The 21,744-nt window shown below is 49.6% G+C and overlaps 1 protein-coding gene across 6 annotated transcripts in view; it reads left to right on the forward strand.

Moving 5' to 3' along the window:
• Positions 1–6,600: 6,600 nt before the first annotated feature.
• Positions 6,601–21,744, forward strand: part of GATA3 (GATA binding protein 3) — a 31,893-nt gene continuing 16,749 nt past the window's right edge. Inside the window, exons 1-3 of one of the 6 annotated variants that reach the window (XM_075926000.2) lie at positions 6,601–6,780; positions 16,841–17,341; positions 19,856–20,392. In XM_075926000.2, coding sequence (XP_075782115.2) covers positions 17,101–17,341; positions 19,856–20,392 — 778 coding nt within the window. In that variant the 5' untranslated portion in view covers positions 6,601–6,780; positions 16,841–17,100. Of the gene's footprint in view, positions 6,781–15,951; positions 16,276–16,840; positions 17,342–19,855; positions 20,393–21,744 lie in introns of those variants that run through there. The other 5 variants (XM_075926002.2, XM_075926004.2, XM_075926003.2 and 2 more) reach the window with 5 other exon arrangements.

The raw sequence follows: 21,744 nt of genomic DNA on the forward strand, positions 1-21,744 counted from the left end.
GAGGCTGCATTGTTGGGGGGCTGTCAGGTGTCACCCTGCAGCGTGAGCCCCTCCCCCCGTGTGGGGGCGATTCGGGGCGATTTGGCCCCCCACCTGCTCCCAAACTTTGCGCCGAGCTGCCTTGGGGAGCTTGGCCCCAGCCACCAAATCCGGAGGAGGGGCACAAATAAAGGGCGATTGGAGGTGTTTATTTGTGTCTCTCCCCCCCCTACACTGATGGTTCGGGGTGCTGCTTGCAGGCTCTCCCTGGGCTGCATCTGCAGGGGGAAAGGATCCTGTAGATCCAGGGGAGATTGTATCCCTCTCCAACGGCCCCGATTCCCTCCTCCTGCCAGCGGATGCACAAAGGCAGCTGGTTTCTAACCGGATCCAGTCCAATCGGCTCTGAAGCGGATCGGATTCCACAGTGGCTCCGGAACTAGAGTCATGCTGCCAAAGCCGCCTTTGGAAACGACGAGGAGTTAAAAGCTGCCTTCTATCCCCTCACCCCTCTCCCCCCCCCCCCCCGCCCGCCAGCATCCTCCCTCTCCCCCCTCGCCCCCCCTTTGTGAGACTTTCCTGCGCCGCCGATAAGATATAAAACCTTCTGTCGGGATGCTGTACTAGTAAAGATCAAATGTGGCACCAGTGGAAGACCAAATGCAAAGGAAAACAAAAGGGGGGAGGGGAGCTGGGAGATGTTCATCAGCTAATTACAGCTGCAAATATTATGCAAATTATTCTTGGCACAGCGACGGGGAAAGCGAGTTTAAGTGCGGAGATAACGCTGGGAAATTGAATGTGCATCTAGGGGTGGGACGGGGTCCAATAAACTCCACTAGTTATCTAGGGCAGAACCGGTTGATATTTCATCTCCAATCATCAGCAATTATTGATACGATTGATCCTGGAGAATAAATCGTTGCATGAAATGCACCAGGCAGAAATTCCCGTTGGGACGGAGCCGGGAAAAGCACCGGATAGAAAACAATGCGGGTGTGTTTAACAGCTGCATTTTCGCTGTGTCGAGAGAGCACCCTGTCCATATAAATCCAGCAAAGCAAGACGATCATTTCCCTTACGGGGTGGCATGGGAAGAGGGGGGCGAGTTATCATTCAACCTGGTTTAGAAGCGTTTCCCTGGATAAAGGACAATATTCTACCTGGTGAATGTTTAGACAAGGCTTCCAATGAGACACATGAATGGGTCGGAGCAACGCAGGTAAACTTAAGTTAAACTTAAGGTAAACTTCCCTTAAGTCAGTCTGTACCTTTGCAGATAGATAACACTTAAGAGTTTTAGTCTGAAGCTGCAAAAACAACGAGGACTCCTGAGGCACCTTATAGACTAACAGATGTATTTGGGTAAATCAATCGTCGATCAAACAAACAAACAAACAAAAACAACCCACTTAGATGCATGGAGTGGAAATCGCACAGCTTGTGCCCAAATAAATCGGTTACGTGCCGCTGGACTCCTCATTGTTTGTATGGATGTACTAGCATATCATAGCAAATTAGGACTGAATAAGGATTTAGACTGGTTACCTCACTACAAAGGCAATTTCCCCTCCCTTGGTATTCACACCTCCCCATCAACTTCTGGGGGTTGGTCTGACTGAATTGGTCCCGTTCACACTCGTCCTTCCCTTGATAAGTCACGACCTTCTTTTGATGGGCCAGTACATATATGTACTAACTAAGGTATAATGTTGAGCACCAAAGTAGCTGCGGTGTCTAAATAGGACAACTAATATACATGTAAATTTTCCACAGGTGCAAAAAGATTATCAGGGAAGATCGTCTAGAGAAACACACACCTCCTGTTAAAATGGCTATGCACGCGGGTACATTGTAGACACCCTATTCTCTGATCCGATCCATCCAATTAAGAACAAATGATCATCTAAACGTCAAGTCTAGCAGAGCAACGTTATATAGGTGCTCCATTGAGAATAGCTTGAACGGTGCTTTAGCTAGAACAAAGCCAAATTAAATCAAGACGGCAGAAAAGCCTCTCTGAAACCCATCGGATCAATATGGATGGGGAAGAGACAGATATTTGGCTATTTCTTTAAAGGATTAAAACGAACACATTCAGCTGTAGCGAAATATCATCAGATCCTGCCCTCTTCTGAAACACGCACCCACACAGAGAAATAATTTCAGGTGAACATTTCTCCCCCTCCCCCCAATTTCTGCGATAAGAAACAAACAATTGAATGTTCATTTGCATACAAAGCAACCGGAGGTGTTTCTCCACTTTATTATAAATGCTTTCCCCTTTTCTTTCTTTCTTTCTGCTTTTTTTTTTACAAGCAAGGCGATTGATAACAGAAATGTCTAATCGATTTTTTAATGTGTGTGTTTGTTTAGAAACGGGGCGGGAGAGAGAATTTAATATTATTGGAGGATCCCTCTTTTTTTTTTTAAAAAAAAGATGCAAATTCCGTGTTATCTTAACTTGGCTCCGTGCTTTATTCAATGTCTATGATTAATTATCTCCTTTTTTCATAAAAAATAAATCATGTAAAATTAGGATCTCGCTGCTTATGAGAAAATAAGCAAACCCTAGTTTGAGGTCGATTTTGTTAATTTCAGCCTGAAATTGACACACTAATTAAAGCGCAGCGTACACCCTTCTTCTTTATCAGATCTACCTTATATTTTGCCAATTAAAAACTGTTAAAAAAGGCAGTTGCACTGCCCCCAGGATAAAAAAGCCCCCTTTTCACAACATTGCCCATCGCTTTCTGCCATCAGATTCATTGTGATGTATTAGATGCAATAAATTATCCCATGTAACAAAACATTGGGAGCTGAAAGGCTGATAATCTGGAAAGCAGAGATAAGGATTCATTATTCCGAATCATTATGAATCCAACGTTGCCTCTGACTTCTTTCTTAATCAGCTCCTCTGATCCTGGATATGTGAGCAGCACAGATAAGGAAAGAGTCATTTATAATTCTGCACCTCGTCTAATATTTTAAAATAAAGTCAGAGGCAAGAAAACGCTATAAAACACAAGCAAGCGGCAAGCTCCGAATGAAAAATCACTTCCATGTTGTTACAGCCGCAGTGAGATTTAATTAAAACTCTGCACTTCCACGTGCTTTATATATTTTATATCATTTTTTTGCATCCTGTCTATAATTGATGGGAATTTGCAATCAGGGAATCTCTATCTCTGACTTTACCTCCCAACTCCTTGATTCGGGGTGCAGAGATGGGGGGGGGAGAAGAATTTAAAGGTTCAGTTCCAAGGTTTACCTCACTCCTACACCCTCCCTATCTTTTACACCTTGTCATTAGGCGGTCCATATGAATGTATAAAGGAAAAGCTAATGGAAATCGTTTTAATGGGAAATAAGGTCTGCGCACACAGAGCACAGAATCTCTGCCGCAGGAGCTGGCTTGGATACCCCAGCTTGGAAAGCAAAGATACTAATGATTATTTCTGTAAATATCCGATGAGGGTATTTCTTTCAGTGGGGTTGTTATTGATTGTGAGGGGGCAGGCGGGCGAGCGAGGAAGATCAATTTGAGAGAGAGAGAGAGAACGAGGTTGAATGATAGAGAATAAAACATTCCTGCGCTTTGCTAATCACCCCATTCCTTAGGGCGGAATGGCTATCAATAACAAAGCCATATAGCCTGTATTTATGGAGGAACCGGCTGCAGATCTGTGTTTAGCTGGATCCTAGAGAGATTCTGGTTATTTGGGTCCTTTATTTCGATGGATGGAAATTGAAAATGTGTGGGTTTTCCTCTATCGCACACAGACCAAGTTTTGAATCACTTGAACATTGGCATATTTTGGCAACACAATTCACATGCAAAAACAACAACAACAATAACAAAAAACCCCACCCTTTGCTATCTAAATATGCTCCCATGTATTTTTTGGACATAATCTGGAGCCACGGAGATGTCTATGATAAAACCTGGGTGCTATTTAAAGCCTCATTAGTGATGTTTAACCTTTGGACCGCCAGCCAGAATAGCTGGACATGAACTTCACGGTGTGGGGTTAAGACGAAGACACTTGTGTGTGTGTGTGTGTGTGTGTGTCCACCTACCACTCCTGGCTGCAGAAGATGCAGGGTGGCTATTGAAACAAAAGAGAAGGTGTGTAGCTTGTCAATTTCGCAAATTCTAGTTGGATCCAGCTAGATCCAATGAAGCTTAATCCCCCTCCCCTCCCTCGCAATATCCGCAGTCCTGGCTCGATCCACACTACAGCCTCCTGTTTATTCTGCCGACATATTTCCAAGCAGACTTTTTTGGGATTGAGTTTTTCAAGCCACCGGCTTTAATTGTCGAATTTACAACCATTTATCCCACAACAATATCACTTAACCACACTGCAGCACATCATTCTACGGGTGAACAATGGCGAACCCTCCAATCGTTCATTCTTTTCACAATGCGTTCCCGATTCCCTCTTTATTATTATTATTATTTATTTATTATTTATTCAAGAATTTAGTCTCGACTCTTCCTGTCGGCTTAATACAAGCCCTTAAAAAGCAAAACCTCTGCAAGTCTTGTGGTGTTGGATCAGGAGCAGCCAGCCCACTTTTTCGGCGTTAAATCTACCTGCTCTCCCTCCGGTTTCTAAAGGCTCCGAATTAAAACCGCCAAAGGTATCGCTGGCCTGTTTTTATTTGTATTTAATTGAGACGCGGCTCCCCCTCCGCCGTCCTAATTGTCTTCAATTTATTGCCTTCGCTGAATGGGCTCTCTGAAGATCGAGTTGGGGGAGCGATCGTGTTACTGTGTTTCTCCTTACAAAGAGTCACTTTAGAAAGCGAGATAGCAAACGACCAGCGTCAGCAGGAAAAAAAAATGCCCCCCCCCCCAGCAAGGAGTCTTTTTTTTATTAATGATCAATTGAAAGCTTGATTTACTAAGCGTCGTTTCAGCTGGGGGGGGGGGGATAAAACAAAACAAGTGAAGTATAAATCGGGGTGTATGTGTAAAATCGAACTGGTTTGTGTTTTTGTCAGCGGCCGCAAGGCTGGAAGATCGCGTATTTCACGCGTCTGCCCTGCATTCGGGTTGCGAAATGCCCCTGCACAACGATCCTCCCCCAAGTACACTTAACATCGCCTGGCGCGGAGGTTTAACTCTCTTCTGCACACATTTCTGGGTGAGAGAATAGCATCTCCCTCCCCTCCGCTCCTGCAAAGGGGAGAGATCGGGTGTATAGTTGTACAGAGAGCAGAAATCGGTGGCTTGATTGTATTTTGGGTGTCCCCCCCCCCCGGCTTGTGCGTGGGATGGGAGCGACCCAAAACCGACCCTTCTCGAGCCCAATTGGGACCTCACTTCGCTTCGGTCTCGATTTAAACGGCACCGAATCCGCGGCGGCGATCAAAGGCGTTACAGCCGGATCGCCCCAGCAGACTCGCCCTTTGTCTTTCTTTCACCCCCTCTGGGCACCGACTGCCCAGTGTAAATCCTCCTCCTCCCCCCACATCCTTCCCAGTTCGGAGAAATCGAAGCGATTCGAATCCTGATCTTTGGGGAAGCTCAGGGTGTAGACAGACACGTGACGGGCCCTGCATAGTCCGAAGGTTAAAATTAGTTTAGAAGTGGGGGTGTTTTCCTAGGCAGGATTCATGCAGAACGTGCTTTCCCCCCTTTCATAGCTGATTTAAGATCAAGAGGCTTTTTTTTTTCTTGTGCAAACTCACCGGCACAAGAACAGAGTCTATGCAGCAGCGCACACACGGTACTGAGAACCAGCGACGGTATTTTACTGTGATGCCTGCACACTGTACCGCTTTCCACGTTTCATCTGCTGGACTCAGGGCCCGATTCTAAAAGCTGAACAGGCTCCTGCCCGCCTCGGGAGCTTTTTAGGAAGTTCACCGTCGGATGGGGACAACGGCTTGTGCACCTCACGTCCCGGGAGAAAGCCCTTTGGCAAATCTGTTTCTCCCTTTGAGCCGTTTTCATGGGAAGGTGCCGATAGCCAGGGATCGGGTGTGCTCTGCAGAGCCGGGGGTTGGTGTGAAAGGGGGTGTTTTCTCTGGGTTTGTGTGAAAGGAGGTGTTTTCCCTTCGGGTCTTGGGGGGGAGGGAAGTTGACTCTATAGAGCTCGGTGTGGGTGTGTGTGTGTGTGTGTGTGTGTGTGTGTGTGTTCACTGCAGAGCTCCATGGAGGAGCAAGTGTGCCAGGATTTGTATTTTCTCTCTAGCCCTGCGTGTGACACCAGTTTTCACTGTCGATCTGGGCTTGTTTATTTTCTCTCCAGCTGTTTGACGCCTGGCTCTAAAGTGTCTCTCAAAAACAAACACCCCCCCTTCAAACAAACAAACAAACCCCCCAAATAAACCGGCCAAATCAACTCAGCTAGGTTGTTACCGCTTTTCCTCGAAAGCTTTTGATCGGAGCGGAGCGAACCCCGGTGGTATTTACACGGCTGCACCCTTCCACACATCCCCACGGGCGTTATAGGCGAATGGTGCCCGGCACGGGTTACATCACGTTCTAATCGAGGGCCAGCCCCAATACCTGCCTCCCCCCAGCCCATGTGATTTGAGGATGGGTGTGTAACGGCCTGCCCATCATATTTCTCCCTCGTTCTCTGCCCTGCGCCAACCCGGAAGAGCTCTGCTTGTCTATAGAGCCAGTCGGAGGAGGTCAGAGATTCGAGTGGGTGTTCAGAGGATGTTTTACTTCTCGCTGGAAGCTCCCGAGATGCCAGCCGCAGCAGCCGAGTCAGTCTGGCGCGTCTGCCTTTAAATCTTCAGCAGATCCAGGGGGGACAAATATAAAGAGCAGCTGCCCAGGTCAGTGAATAGACCCTCTCTTCTTCACTCTCGCTTTCCCCCTTCCCCACGTGGAGAGAACGAGAAGGAATCGCCGCTCCAAGGGGCAGCAGACTTTGGCTGAAATGTAACACGACCTCCCTTCCCCGCCTCTTATTTGTCGCTGGGGCTATTCGGATTTTCTGTCCAGTGACCTTGGGGAAAGACCCCCCGGCCCGGGAGCTGGGTCAGGCGGCGAGCTAAAGATGGGAGCCAAAAGCCCTGGGGGAGGTTGACAGCCTCTGGAGGCTAGAGGGTAGCCGGGGACAGGGGCTGCGTTCACAGCTGGCGTGGCCTGGCACATCTGCACGGGGCAATAGTGGGCTGCGGAAGGCGTGTGAGAGCAGACGTGTGTACCCCCCGTGCCGGCTGTGGTGCAGGCAATTCTATCAGGGAGGTACGTGCGAGCCATCAGGTGTACGCCGGTTGACCAGCAGAATGTCATTAATGGACCAGTGAATCGGTGTAGACACTTTCCCCTCAATGGTTGTTATTCTTTTTCTGCCGCCTCGCTTTCTCAGATTGGCATGGATTAGGTAGCAATTCATCTCACCCACATAGCTGTGTTCCAGGAGCAGAAATAGACATAACCTGTCCGGGTCCCACGTCTGTATGCGCGGATAAAAACCCCGCACTGTCTACTCGATCCAAATGCATCAGACCGCACACAGCTCCTGCTGTGTTTCTAAGGAATCGGGCATGGTCTGGCTGGAAGTGTCAGGGAGCTGCAGTCAGGTTTCTTCAGGATCTTGGTACGTGTCTGGGCTCCCTCTCCCCCGCCCCCCAAACTTGCCACCCGCCAGATCCGATAGGGTATTTAAACTAGTACTTGCGTGCCCTGGAAATGTATGTGAGTGTTAAGAAATGAGCATTAGCTGTAATTGAGACCGTTCAAAAATGTCAGCTCCTCTTACCTTCATTTGTTCATAAATAGGGCCGAGAGCATTAGGTGATGGGTTTTACTGTAACCGGATAATTAATAATCATTGGATGTACTTGTTTTCTTCATTATTTATGGACGGCAGTTGTAAAGCTAGGTAGCCCGGGTCTTTTATGTAAGGCTCCTGTCATTTGGGGCGTGTGTGTGTGTGTGTGTGTGTGTGTTTCAAATTGTACACCCGTATTTGTGTGTGGCCGAGAGAATGTGAAATGTGTGTACAGGATTTCGAGGTGTATGCCTCTGTACTTGTATTGTGAATTAGGGGTTGTATTAATGTGTATCTTGTTTCCATCCGTGTGTTATGAGCGCCTAGGCATTATTAGTGTACATGATGAGTTTCTCTCTCTGTGTTGTATGAGTTTGTGGTCAAGTGTGTGTTGTCATCTGTGTATGAGCTTGTGTGTCTTTCGGTTCCCATGGGGCTTTCGGTTCCCAGGATATGTTAGGTTGCGCATTAGTGTGTAGTTCCATAGGTAGATTGTGTTAACGTGGGTCAGCGGTGTGTTGTGTTAGTTTGTGCGTGATGCGGTGGGGGTGCTTGTGGTTCTTCTCTGTGTTAAGCTGTGTGGCCCGTAGGCAGGGGGGCGACAGTGAAATCAAATGTCCTAACACAGCGCTTAGGAGAGTGAAAATTAGCGCTCCTTAGACATCTCTTCACAGTAATGATCAGACGGGTTTATCTGGCAAACGCCGGGTCCTGGTTGGAAGATTTTAGCTGGGAAAAGACTCAGTGTGAGGGCAGCTAATGTGTTGTCACTTTGACAATCACGTTCAAAGCTCGCGTCCCACCGAACAGGAAAGGCGATGGAATATCGGGCATAACCCATGGTGTAAATATCTATTGTTGTTTTTTGTCAGATTCCCCTGAATCGACCTGCCTTGTGAGATCGGAGAAATGATCGCTGTTACCCAAACTAACTGGTCATCCAGGGTTACTTACATTTAGCAAAGGACAAACTAAACCAGATTTAGGGTTCTGTTTCCACAGGGGGGAGAGGGGCAGGGAATGAACACATTCGGGGTGTGTGTCTGCATCGATAGGTATATATTTGAATAAGTGTACCATAGCTATGTACTGTGCACAGCTGTGCCGTGCGGGATCTGCAGGTTTTTGTACGCCACACCAAAACACACACGCATGCCTCAGACTGTATATGCAAGAAGGAACAGAGAGATTGATTTGTAGTGTAAACATCATTTAGCGCAGGGGAATAGGGGAGCGAGAATTAGACGGTCATTAAAAGACTGGTCACTTCCATTTTTATTCAAAACATTCTTCTCGGCCGAGGAAAAAGATCACGTTTTCACCCCCAAAAGGCAATGGTGCTACTAATTCATTCGTATCTCCCCGTCCTGGTGTCTCACCTCTGTGCGTCTTTAATTGTGTTTTGCTTTGTGATGGGCCCCTGGCTGACAAGAGCATTTTTTCAAGTCGTAGCCATTTTGTGGGGCTCCGAGGGTAAATGAAGTATCGTTCGGAGCTAAAAACCCGTCACTTTACTAGCTGCCTTTAAGATTCGTTTCAATTCTTTAAATTCACCTTTGGATCTCCAGTTGTCCGAAGCGATGGATGATGGAGAAGCGATCGACCCGCACACTCGTAGAATTCATTTGGGGGTGGAGAGGAAGGGGGACTAAAAAGAAGAGAGGAATTTCTAACTAGGCATGAATGTTCACTCTTCTTTCAAGGCAAATGTAGCCTGACAATGACACGGGGTTTAAACAGGGATCGCTTATAAATTAACTTCTTCAACGCTCTGCATTAATATCAGTCGAAAGAGTTGGGATGGGTTTTTTTTTATAGTTTTTTTCTACAGCTAAGTGATGATGGGAAATAATAAGATAGCTTTATTTTCTATATACGGTCGCAGGCATATCTTCAGCGGCGGTGAATGATCTTGCCGTACAGTCGGATTTTATTTCCCCTCCAGAAATCTTTCCAAAATACTGATTTGTGTTAAATCTCTAACCAGCTGCATTAGACAGATGGGCTGGTGGGGGTGGCTATAACATTATTATATTAGTTTCATATTCCCGAGTAACTTCGATTACCCAAGACAGTCCCGATGCGTATGTGTACGTGTACGTGTACGTGTGTGTGTGTGTGTGTGTGTGTGTGTGTGTGTGTGTGTGTACACACCCCGGTCGTCCCACACTTGCACTCAGAATCCTATCTGGGAAGCCAGTGCAAAAACTCCAAAGCCTGGAATGATTCCACTGAGAGACTGAAGAAAAAACCCCCAAAACAACCGGAAGTGAAATTTACCAGAGCTTTGAAACTGACCTGCATGAACAACAAGCTTTAATTGAGGTGGGGTGTCATCGTCCATCCTGGAGCAGAGCTGGGGGTGCTCACAGACCTGACAGGGCTCCTCTCTGCGATGCAGCTCGGGAATGTGCAAAGGGGAGCGAGAGGGCGCCTTTGGGACTCGCAGAGCCGGTTTTGAGCTTTGCTTAGACTTCATGTCCTGGGGCAGTTGCTCTTCTTCTCAGCTTCAAAGGAGGGGGTTTCCCCCTGCAGGAATAAGCCCCCTTCCTCCCCCAATTTCATTCTTGGAATTCGTTTTCTTAAGGCAGACGAGGGATTTCCCCCTCTGCACCCACCCACCTACCCTAGAATTCATCGGGTTTTTTTTCTGGGGGGGTGGGATTAGGGTCAGAATGGGGAAGGGGAAAGATCATTGGAAACGGTGTCATCAGTCGCTGATCTTTTCTCTCTTTCACTCCGGTGCGTGCCTGCGCCTCTGTGTTTCCCCCCCTGATTTGCAAGAGAGCGAGAGGAGATGAAATTATTCGAAAAAACCCGGTGGCTAGTTTCAGAGCACAGAGGAAAGCGCCCTTGTCCATGTAGGGGCAGGCTCGCTTTCAAAAAGAAAAAAAAAGGGGGGGGGGGGAACCACCGACAAAAAAAATCCTAATCTAGCATCGTTTCCTTCTTGTGGTTCCTTTTCACAGATACAGTGGGTATGTGTGCGTGTGTGTGTGAAGGGGGTGGGGAACATAATTTCTGGCTGATTCACTGCTGGGCGGGGGGGGGGTTAGGGGGGAGAGAGAAGAAAGCTCTCCCCTCTCTCGTTCTTTGTTTAAACTCAGTTCATCTGCCCAGTCTCAACCCCCCACCCCCAGCCATCTTGTTCTCGGGGGGGAGAGGGACCTGACTTGTTTGGATCTAAGGGGTTGTGTCTTCTGTTGTCTTCATCCTGGGAGGGGACGGGGGGGGGGGAGAGGCTACGCAGAACTGACATCAGGCTGCTTTTAACATCGATCTTCCCCCATCCACAGCGGCGGCTGCAGTGTGGGGCTCCCCACCCCTCTTTCCCACCTCCCCCACTCCCTTGACACAGCACAAGTTGTTTTACACAGGGGGGGGGGGGGGAAGTCTTCCGAGCTCTGCCCTGGGCCGTGTCCTTTGCATAACCCTCCGATCTGTAGCCCCAGGCTGTTTAGACAGCTTTACCTGTACTATTCTCGTCCCCTGTAAAAAATCCCAACCCAGCAAACGTAATTTAATCCGCTTTCAGTCAATTGTCGTCTAAGGGGCTGGCGGGAGGAGAGGGGGGCTGCTGCTTTTTCCTTTCCCCGACCCAAGGAGACGTAGAAATTCGGACCAGGTGCTGGGAACGGAGTGATGGCACGGACCTTACCCACGACACAGACGCCGCGCGAAGGAGCGAGAGGTGTAGGGAAAATGGTTTCCCAGATGTGAGCACCCTCCCAAGCGGGTCACAGTGGGACAGGTCCTGGGTTCAATTCCCCCCTTCCGGGCCACTTTTTGTTTTGGGGTGGGTCCTACAGACCGATACCTTTCCCAGGAAAGTTATGGGGCTCGTGAGCACGCGGGGACCTTCTTGTTGGCCTGTGTTGTGTGTGAGGGACCTTTCCCAGCCAAGACCCCTCCCCATCTGCCTCTTTCCCCTCCTTTCCCACTCCCTGCCTCCTCCCGCAGCTGGGATTTCTGGCTCCTTCTCGTTCTCCCAGCTGGAAAAGATCTACCGCCCGCCTTGCATGATCTCCCTGCCACGTCCCTCACCTTCAAATCGAATTAAAGGCCTCCCCCCAACCCTTATGGTTTTTCTGCTAATTGCTCCCACAATGGGCCCCTGTTACAGCCGGCCTGTCAATTTAGGCCCCTGCTGGGGTGGGAGGAATTCTGTCAACCGCTTCCTACTCAGCTGGACAAGGATGGGTAAATCTAGGCTAGCCTGGGTGTAATCTGGAGCCTGTACAGTTAGGACGGGGTGGATTAAGGGGATGGAGAAATTCTAACTCTCCCTTGGCTCCCCGGCGTTATTTTGCTATTCCTGGAGCCCGGATCCATTCATATATTGTCCTTTCATTATCGTTGCTACTGTGGTATTATTTATGCTGGAATTAAGCTAGATCCCCAGTCTAGGAAGTTGTTGAGTATTTAGGCCGAATGAAAAAAAACTGATGATTTTCTGCATGACAAAAAGCAGCGCAGGCTTTCAGTACCCCTCGGGTATCAGAAGGGGTTGCTCCCAACCAGCCCCAATTCCTCACGGTTCTTTTGTCACATGCTCACCTCCCCCCCTCCCTCCCCCCCGCACACGCCCTCTCAAGAGTTGCACAGAAAATGCAAAGTTGAAGAGAAAGCTGCGACAGATTTGTAAGGGAGGAGTGGGGGGTGCAGGTGGAATTTGTGCTTGCCAAAGCAGAGTTTAGTGGTAGATCTAAAGTAGTTAAGACTTGTTAGGCCATTCTAGTCCATACCCTAATCCGTGTCAAATGGTTCCATAAAGTAGGTATTTCTAGTCCGATCCTCACGATCTATATTGGCCCTGATGCACATGTTAATGTTTTTGCATTAAATTGAAACATTCCCTCTCCGTTTCTCCTCCAAATCACTTATGTAAACAAGTTTAATGATTGCCCAAAGGCTGCCAGAAACACACGTTTATTTTGCTGAGATTAGCAATTTTGCGCTTTCTACGTGGATAGTCCTTTTTTACTATCTCGCTGCATGGACTGCAAGTTTATGTGTGCGTGGCTCTAACTCTTTCCAAAGACGGTTTTACCTCCCCTAACCTGTCAAGGCATCTTTCCATTGGCGCTCTGAAAACACTGATTTTATTATCACGAGTGTCATCCTATAATCCATAAAGAACCATTTTCCTCTTCATCTTCATTCACCTTTTTGGGGGGCGAGAGTGTTAATTTCCAATGCAATCTGCTCTAGAAATCTCGAGTTTTCCTCCGGGACTTTCGGTCTGTATAAAAGAGAGAGGGGGGCTTCATACAATGTTCATTGTCTGATCAAACAATGCACTTGCAACACTGTTGTTTTTTTAAAAGAAGGAGCTGCCTTTAAAATGATCCTCCACACACTCCTCAAAGAGAATTGGCTTTGAAATTGATGGGAACCGGGCTAGATCCTCCCTCTTGTGACCGAAGCAATAACTCATGACATGAAATAAACATGGATCGTCCAAGGAGAACCCCTGTTACCTACTGGAGACAGTGGCGTGTCTTGGGAGAGGGATCACACTTTGGGCAGCAGCCGCTGAAATTGACTTGAGGAGCAGTAGGCAGAAAACAGGCTCAGGTACAGAAAGGGAACCCGAGAAGCGAGCCAGTGTTACGGAAAGGGAGGGATTTTCCCCAGATCTCCTCTCTTCCCTTCCCCCAGTCCAGAGAGAGCGCACTAGGAAAAGGGCAAAGGATGGACACATGGGCACCGTCACTCTTCCTGCTAGGATGGATTTGAAAGGGGGGATCCAATCCGAATTCGCCTTAGATTGATTTATGCGCAGGGCTCCTTGAGCTCCTGGTTCGTCGCGTGTGTGTGCGAGCCCCCATCCCCGAGAAGCGCCTCTCTCTCTCTCGCCCCCTTGCCTGCCCGCCTCTTGCCCTGCTAATGCGCTCGCTGGCACACCGAGTGGCTTCCCCGCGGCAGCCTGGCTCTCCAACCTCGGCCCCTGACGTCAGTGCCCGGTGGCGCCGGCGCGGCTGGCCAGCGAAGGGCAATGCAGAGAGCATCAAACGCCCAGCCTCCCCTTTCCCCATCACACGCTGTCAATCCAGGAGTCCGAGGGAGGGGGGACAAGCCGGGAAGCAGACATTGGATCCCCCGCCTCCGTGCAGCCCTGGCTCCAGGACACGGAGCATCCATCTCGACTCAGTCCGTGCCCACCTGAGTGCAGCACCGGCAAACCGACCCGGCAGGGCAAACCACGGAGGCGGTGCTCGGAGATGTACGTATCGTTCCCTTTAGGCCCTTAGAAGGAGAGTCCAGGAGATGAGCTATTGCGTGGATCAGCCCGCGCGGGTTTATTGCGCGAGTGAAGAGCAGCTGGGCTTGTCTAGATAGTCCCCCCCCCCCCGCTCCCCGTGTCAATGTTGTGCATCGTCAGAGTCCACGCCACTCGGGATGGAGAAACCGGGATCTACCCGGTCACTCTGGCGAGCCCAGAGTGGCATGTTTCCTCGGTCCCTGGGCAAAAGCTCAACCTCCGAACTGCTGACCTCAGAATAAGTAACTGCATTTTGGCAGCAATGGATCCGCTGCGACGAGATAGACAAATTCTTTTTGGTGATAAAAAATGGCATCATGCAAATATGTGCCTAATCCAGATACTTACTGGGGACTATGCAATTCCAAACTCTCTCTCGGTTGTGTGAAGAGCAATTTCCAGTGCGCATTATTAAACCTTACACTGACTTAATTAAAGCGCTGGAGGACTGACAAGTGCGGAACGGGTTTTACCTCTTTCGGCGCTGCTGGGAGCCAAGCCGCTGAAATTAAGCCGGGAGAATGTGCTAGGGGAGCTGAATAAAGACACGATGCGTTTTAAAGCACCCGGATTTCCAGTTCTCCCGCATCAAGGAGGGGACGGATGGTGTGTCCCCTTATGCGTGAACTTAAACGCTCATTGAAATGTTGGCGCTTCTATTCGCGCAAAAGGGACCCAATTGCGCGATCAGTCCGCTGCCCGCGTAGGTAGAGATGGTTGTTACCTAGTCGTTTATTTCGTTCTCGCCTTCGACGTCCCCCCCCCCCTTCCTCCCAGCTCCGTGCACATGTTGATTTATTTATTTACTGCCCCCTTGGCTCTTTTGCAATCGCCTGTCACTTGTTGCACATTTTTAAAAAAGAGCCAGCGCCTTGCCTCTGAGCCGCTAGGGGATGCAATGGCTCAAAAGACTGAACGGCCAAGAGTCGGTTCAACAGCCCAGCCAATCAGGAAAGGCTTTTACAACTTCCTGCTCCTTCCTGATTGGTGCACCCCTTTCGGAGCCTGTCCCTGCCTGGCTGGTTCAAAGCTGCCTTTTCCCCACTGAGCTGGGACCCGGCACTTGATGAGCCAAATGGGTCATCCTCATGGGGCAGGCATGTTTTAATTAGGCCGTTCGCCTGCTGTGAGGAGGAAAGTGGTCAGAGGAGAGCTGAGCAAACGCGGAACTTTCTCTTTCTCGCCCGTGTGCAGCTGCAACTTTTTGTAGCTGGGCTTCCTCGACCAGAAAACAAACAAACAAACAAAGGAAAGAAGCAAACCAAATATCCCTCTTCCCTCCGCCCCCAAAACACCTGTAGGTTAAACGTCGGTCCCCTCGCGCTTTGTTTCCTGGGTCTCTTTTGATTCCCGGCTGAATCGGAGGTAATAAAAGAACAACAATGGGTATTTCTGAAACAACGTTTCTTCGCGTTGTTCCAGCAGGTTGATACATTTAAGGAACGCTCACACGTTCTTCAAGTGCCCTGGAGCCCCCAGACAAGTTCTACGTGGAACTTAGCTCTGTGACCTGAAAGGGGGTTATTTGTGAAACGATATATTAGGAGTGTAGCAAAGAATTCGGAGTGGCACGTACGTCTTTCACCTGCTCCCTGGAGCTCTTCCGAGAAGTGGCCTGAAGGCGACTAAAAGTCACCCTAGATTCCTAGAACATCATTTCTGGACGGCAGGGTCGTCTCTTCAGACGCCAGGGCCGGTGTATCCTGTGACCAAAGTAAGCCGGTGTGTGTAGGGATGGGACAGTGCGCAGGAAATACAGAAAATAATAGTATTTCATAACACAGCATAATAAGACACGTACAACACGGGGGTGCCCTTAATGACATTTCTGTTCCAAGTGCTTCAGTGTGTTTTTCTCCCCCTTAAAAAGGCTTGTGAACTCCGTCTCAGCCTTCCCCGCCTGACAAGGGTCTGCTTTCAAGTCTTTTCCGGGCCCGGGGGTAAGGCAGTATTTGGGGAGGGGGTAAAGCAGAGAGCGGTTCGTTGTGGGCTGCCGTTTGCGTGTGTGTAGTGTGCCCTGTCCCCTCCTTATCCCATGGCAGGCTCCTCCCACTCGGTGCTGATGACAGTGGAACCTCCTTAAGTTGCGTCTCGCCACAGCTGTCTGTGAGCACTGAGCCGGCTGGCGCCATCCTGCTCCTTTCAGAAAGAATGCCTGCCCTGTAAAAAAAAAAAAAAAAAAAAAAAAAAGGGGGGGGGGACAGAGAGAGCGAGAGAGCACAATCTGATCAGATCAAGCAGTTTCAACTTCATCTCTCCTGGGTCACATACTCCTTCTCCACCAAGGTTTGTGCTGAATTTCTTTAACAACTTTTTTTTGCAGAGGATTTTTCTTTCTTTCTTTCTTTCTTTCTTTCTTTCTTTCTTTCTTTCTTTCTTTCTTTCTTTCTTTCTTTCTTTCTTTCTTTCTTTCTTTCTTTCTTTCTTTCTTTCTTTCTTTCTTTCTTAGAAGGAAATTGCGCGGAAGAGCCTTTGGGGGCTCTTCGGCAGCAATTTGCACTGGCTTCTAAGCAGGCGCATCGCTGGTGAAGCTGACCAAACTTAAACAAAAAAACAAAAACAACAACCAGCAAAAGAGCAGCCGCAGCAACTCCTGCGTTTGTAACTCTGGTCTATTTCATTCCACTGCTGCACAGAGAGAGATCGAAAGAGAAAGAGAGTGTATTCAACTAGTAGAATAGGTGGGACTAGTGCTTAGGACAATAAGTGGACTTTCAAAATCGCTGTTTATGGAGGGGCTTGTTTTCTCTTGCCTAACAGTCAGGTGATAAAGCACAAAAGTACTCAACCACGTTTTCCCCCCTCCCTCTCTCTCTCTTTTGCTCTTTCCCTTTCCTCTCTCTGACTGCAGGTGATCAAAGAAGAGAAACATCTGCAAAGAGCGGAAGATATTGCGAGGATCTCGCTTCTTATTTCTATCTAGCTATTTCAAAATAGTTTGTTTTCCCTACTATTTTTTCCCCATCTTTTTGGAATCGATTATTCGCGTTTTATTTTTGTAAAAAACCAACCCACCACCTTCTCTCTGTAAACTCACCGCCACCTTCCAGCTGAAAGCCTGCCGAGCCGCAGCGAGGAGGAAGAGAGACAGCCCTGAGCGGAGAGCCGGCGATGGAGGTGACGACAGATCAGCCGCGGTGGGTTAGCCACCACCACCCGGCGGTGCTGAACGGGCAGCACCCGGATTCCCACCACCCCGGGCTCGGACATTCCTATATGGACCCAACTCAGTACCCGCTGGCCGAAGAGGTGGATGTACTTTTTAACATCGACGGACAAGGGAACCACGTCCCTTCCTACTACGGCAACTCGGTGCGAGCCACGGTGCAGAGGTACCCACCGGCTCATCACGGTAAGTTCTCCCCTCGCTGGCCCGGGCAGCGCGTTGGGTGGCAGCGGATAAGGCAGGCTGGCTTTTGGGATCCTGTTGCGGACTTCCTCCCCCGAAACAGGGCTGCGTTTCTGCCTATGATCTTATAAACGGCTTCTTTAAAGCAACAGGGGCAGGCAAGCAGTATCTATCAGCAACCAAAAAAGGCGCCTTTAGTGAAACACGCAATCTGCAAAATGCCCTTTTAGGCATGGGCCTATGACTCACTATATAGTATATAAAAATCCTGCGAGATGCAGCGATATCTAATTTATTTCTCAATCCCAACTCTGTCATAAAATTCCCAACAACCTTCTTCCCAGCGGCACGACCATGTCTCCGCCGCATTTGTGGCGAGCTTGTCCCAAATTCGTGCTAAAGAAAAAGCAGTCGAGGCAAGTCTTCCTCCCACAGCAGCGGATTTACTCTTCAATTTGCTTTTGACTGTACGCTAGACATCTTTGTAGCACGATCAATTCATATTAGGGGAGGCAGGAAAAGAGATGGAATAACACACCTGGGTGTTTCAGGGCTGGGATGTTAAATTCACCTTGATGGGAAAATAATAGACTTTTTGAAGATTAACTCGCTCGCCTTTTGCCACATTATGAATGTAACAGGGGTTGCATTATGAAACATCACATGCATGTAATTATGTATGTAGTTACATATCGTGTGAATTTAATGGGAATTTACTATCTGGGTCATAATTCAAACACAGAGCCTCCTACCCAGGTATACCGAGGAGACATAGGTACTGATTTAACAGGGCCTAAATACATTTCGAGACGAATCTTCTCGTGTCCCGTTTCAAAAGAATAATTAAAGCGATTCAATTTGTAGCGCTGGAGTTTTAAGCAGCCCGGAGAAGCCCTATGGTTTGAAATCAATTAGAGAAAAAAATAAATAAAACAAAATCGAATGGAAGGGGATGATTGTTTGTGGGCATCGCAGCTGGTCCGCGTTCACTAACCTGCTTAGAGGACCTCACCTACTTGTTGAGTGTGCGTCCCAGCAGGAGGCTTAAATGCATTGTTCTGCTTTGGGACTCTTTAAAATAATTATTGCGAAGGATCAGAAGCCTTTATCCTCCCCCCCCCCCCCATTTATCAGCAGAAAGTGGAAATGCGGTCTCTCTGATGTAGCCTGAATGTTATTTACTATGCTACTTCCGGGAGAAGATAATGATTTTTGACCCTTTCTGTTCATCTAACCCACCTCTCCTTCCTTTAGAACTGACTTTCAGTACTATGCACGAAGGGCTACTATGATAAGAATCCTAGGACACATGCACAGAGACTCAGAGAGACCTAAGTACCTACCGTTCTATCAGTGTCTTTATCTGTGTCTATTTCGATCTCGCTAGCGTTCTATAGGTAGGCACATCACAATAGATTGGAACGCTCCGTGGAGATCGCTCTATCTTTAGAACTATCATAATGAACATAATTTGGCTGCGGCCCCCGGGCTCAATTTATTTCCTATCATAAAACATTGTAACAGATGATCATGCAAAGGTTTTTTTTTTTTTAAATAATCACATGGAAGGATAAAAAGGCCCGAGTAGACTGCAAAAATCCAGGGCAAAATTAGGAAGCAGAACTGTGTATTTTTAAGATTCGGTTTGAACACATCCAATGTAAAGACCTTTTGGGATCACTGCCTTTTTGGATGTGTGCGATATTGCCCTTAGAAAGCTGTCTGAGTCAAACGCATACAAGTCCATGTGAGAAAACAGACTAAAAGTGAAAAAAAAAAGTGTTATGAACGTATCTGTGTCTTCTCCTGGCTATTTTATTATGGACAGAGTATCTCCGTGCTTTTTAGTCCCTGGTTACTTAACAGGCCCCGATGCAGGAATTACTGGAGAGTGTGCGCCCGCTTTTTTGGTAAATGTGGACCGCATTCATTTTGGTGAATGCACCCTCCATGGTCCCTCAAGTAATCAGGGAAATCAGCCCCAGACTTTCTCGGCTGGTCAGAGCACGGGGAGAGCCGCTCTTGTCTTCCCCTGGCCGGCGGGAGCATGCTTACCTGGGGGATCATGGGGGTGGTGCTTTCACACTCTTCGTACCCCCCCTGCCTATGGGCCTGCTTAAGCCCGGGGCATGAAAAACTCAACAATAGCTCATTGGGCTGATCGGAGAGGAAAATGGAATAAGGGGCTGACGCATTTAATAAGCAATATCTGAAGACTTGACTCCCTTCTGCCAACCACACCTGAGCGCCTCGATACGGCCACAGATTTGCACCCCTGCTTACGGCCAGGTCTGGGGCTGATGCTCAAGGGACTAGGCCTGGGGGTAGAGTTAAGTAAATGTTGGCAGGATCCGAGCCTTGAGCTCAGCTTTGCGCAGGCCCCAGGTTGGACACCCGAGAGCAGTGCCTGGAGGTGATCCCCAGGAGGTCTTAGCCTGGGGAGGAGGAGACCTCCGGCGCGTGCTGCCCCATCCTCGAGGGAGTGTAACCTGGCCTGCTTCTGTTCTCTCCCCGCAGGGAGCCAGGTGTGTCGCCCTCCCCTCCTGCACGGATCTCTCCCTTGGCTGGACGGGAGCAAAGCCCTGGGAAGCCACCACAGTGCCTCTCCTTGGAACCTGAGCCCCTTCTCCAAGACCTCCATCCACCACAGCTCCCCGGGACCCCTCTCCGTCTACCCTCCGGCCTCCTCCTCCACGCTGTCCGCCGGCCACTCCAGTCCGCACCTTTTCACCTTCCCGCCGACCCCTCCCAAAGATGTCTCCCCGGATCCCTCCATCTCTACCCCGGGCTCCACCGGCTCCGCCCGGCCGGACGAGAAGGAATGCATCAAGTACCAGGTGTCCCTGGCAGACTCCATGAAGCTGGAGTCGTCCCACTCCCGCAGCAGCATGGCCTCGCTGGGAGGAGCCGCCAATTCGGCGCACCACCCCATCACCACCTACCCGCCCTACGTCCCCGAATATGGCTCGGGACTCTTCCCCTCCAGCAGCCTGCTCGGGGCCTCGCCGACCGGCTTTGGCTGCAAATCAAGACCGAAAGCGCGTTCGAGTACAGGTAGGGTGCTTGGATTCTCAACCCCCGTGGTAGGGAAGGGAAACCAGGGCAGGCCCTGGGTGCAGGCGCTGGAGAAGGTATAGGATGCTCCCCCCCCCCCCCCGGTATATTATACTCTGGGCCTGATCAGCCCCCTCCCCCAAGCAACACTCTGTGAGGAGAGGGGGGTGGTAATGAAGCAGAGGTGTGTGTGAAGGGGGGGAGGGGACATTACAGCTGCTACTCAGGGTAAAGGCTGGACAAGTCTTAGCTGCAGTTTACATCTTCCTCGGTGGCAGCTAGACCAGCGCTTCCAGCAAGGAGAGGAACCGCTGGGCCACGAGGGAGCTAGGCCCGCAGGGACTTACCTCCCGGCCCCGTTCCAGAAGCTGAGTTTGGGGGAGCGCTGGGAATGCCTTTTGGGAAAAGGAGTTTGGTCGGTGGCAGCCTGTGCGGCGGGGTCTCCCTCCCACCAGTTCACGCTCTGGGCGTTTCAAGCCAATCCCTGAAGGGTCCCTCCCTGTGTGGATAGCAGGGCACCATTAGTCAAAACTCCCTGTGTTTTCCTTTGCGCGGAGCCTTCTGCCTGGCACGGACGCGGTCCGTGCGCCGGGTTTTTCCAGGGTGACATTGACTCTGACTGTCTGGGCAGGGACTGTCTCTAGTTAGCTGATATGTTTGAGCTAATCCAATTATTTTCAGGCTGCTGCACGCGACAGTTGCATTGTTTATCCAGCGCCAGGAACTTTAATAGGGTCCGGATGCGGTTAGAGTGACAAAAAAACCCCAGACCTTCGTGTTCTGTACATGAAAGCAGACGGGTGTGTGTGTGAGAGAGAGAGAGATGGAGAGAAACAAAAGAGAGGGAAAGAGACCAGAGCAGTCATGGTGATGCCCAGTGAAATGAGGGGAACAAACAGATCCGCGTGTGTAGTGGGAAGGGACACATGAGTTGCTAGGAGAACTAAGTCCGGTGCAGTCTTGTCTTGAGTTTAGACAGGCAGCGGATCACGCGCCTCCTCCCTTTTCGGAACAGCGATTCCTCTCCCCAGCCCTAAGATCCGTGCCGTCAGCTCAGGAAGGAGGAGTGGCGTTCGCAGCAGCAGCCGTGCCCCCAAAGCCTGCCCGGTGCGCGCGCCCAGCCAGTCATTTCCAAAGCGCTGGTGTTGGTTTTTGTTTTCCGTCTGCTCCTGCTAGAAAGCCAGAGGCCGCTTTGTGGTGGGGCTGCCATTTCCCTCCTCCCCCCTCCCCCCCCCCCGAGGCCTGCCCTAGCCGGGAAGGTGGGTGGGCAAAGGGCCGGGAGGTGCAGCAGGTGAAGGGAGGCGAAACGGCTGCTACCTTTGTGGGGTTTTGCAGCTCGCGGCGGCGCGACA

This window comes from Pelodiscus sinensis, chromosome 1 (genome assembly GCF_052426305.1).
Source record: "Pelodiscus sinensis isolate ZL-2025 chromosome 1, ASM5242630v1, whole genome shotgun sequence".
Classification (NCBI taxonomy): domain Eukaryota; kingdom Metazoa; phylum Chordata; order Testudines; family Trionychidae; genus Pelodiscus; species Pelodiscus sinensis.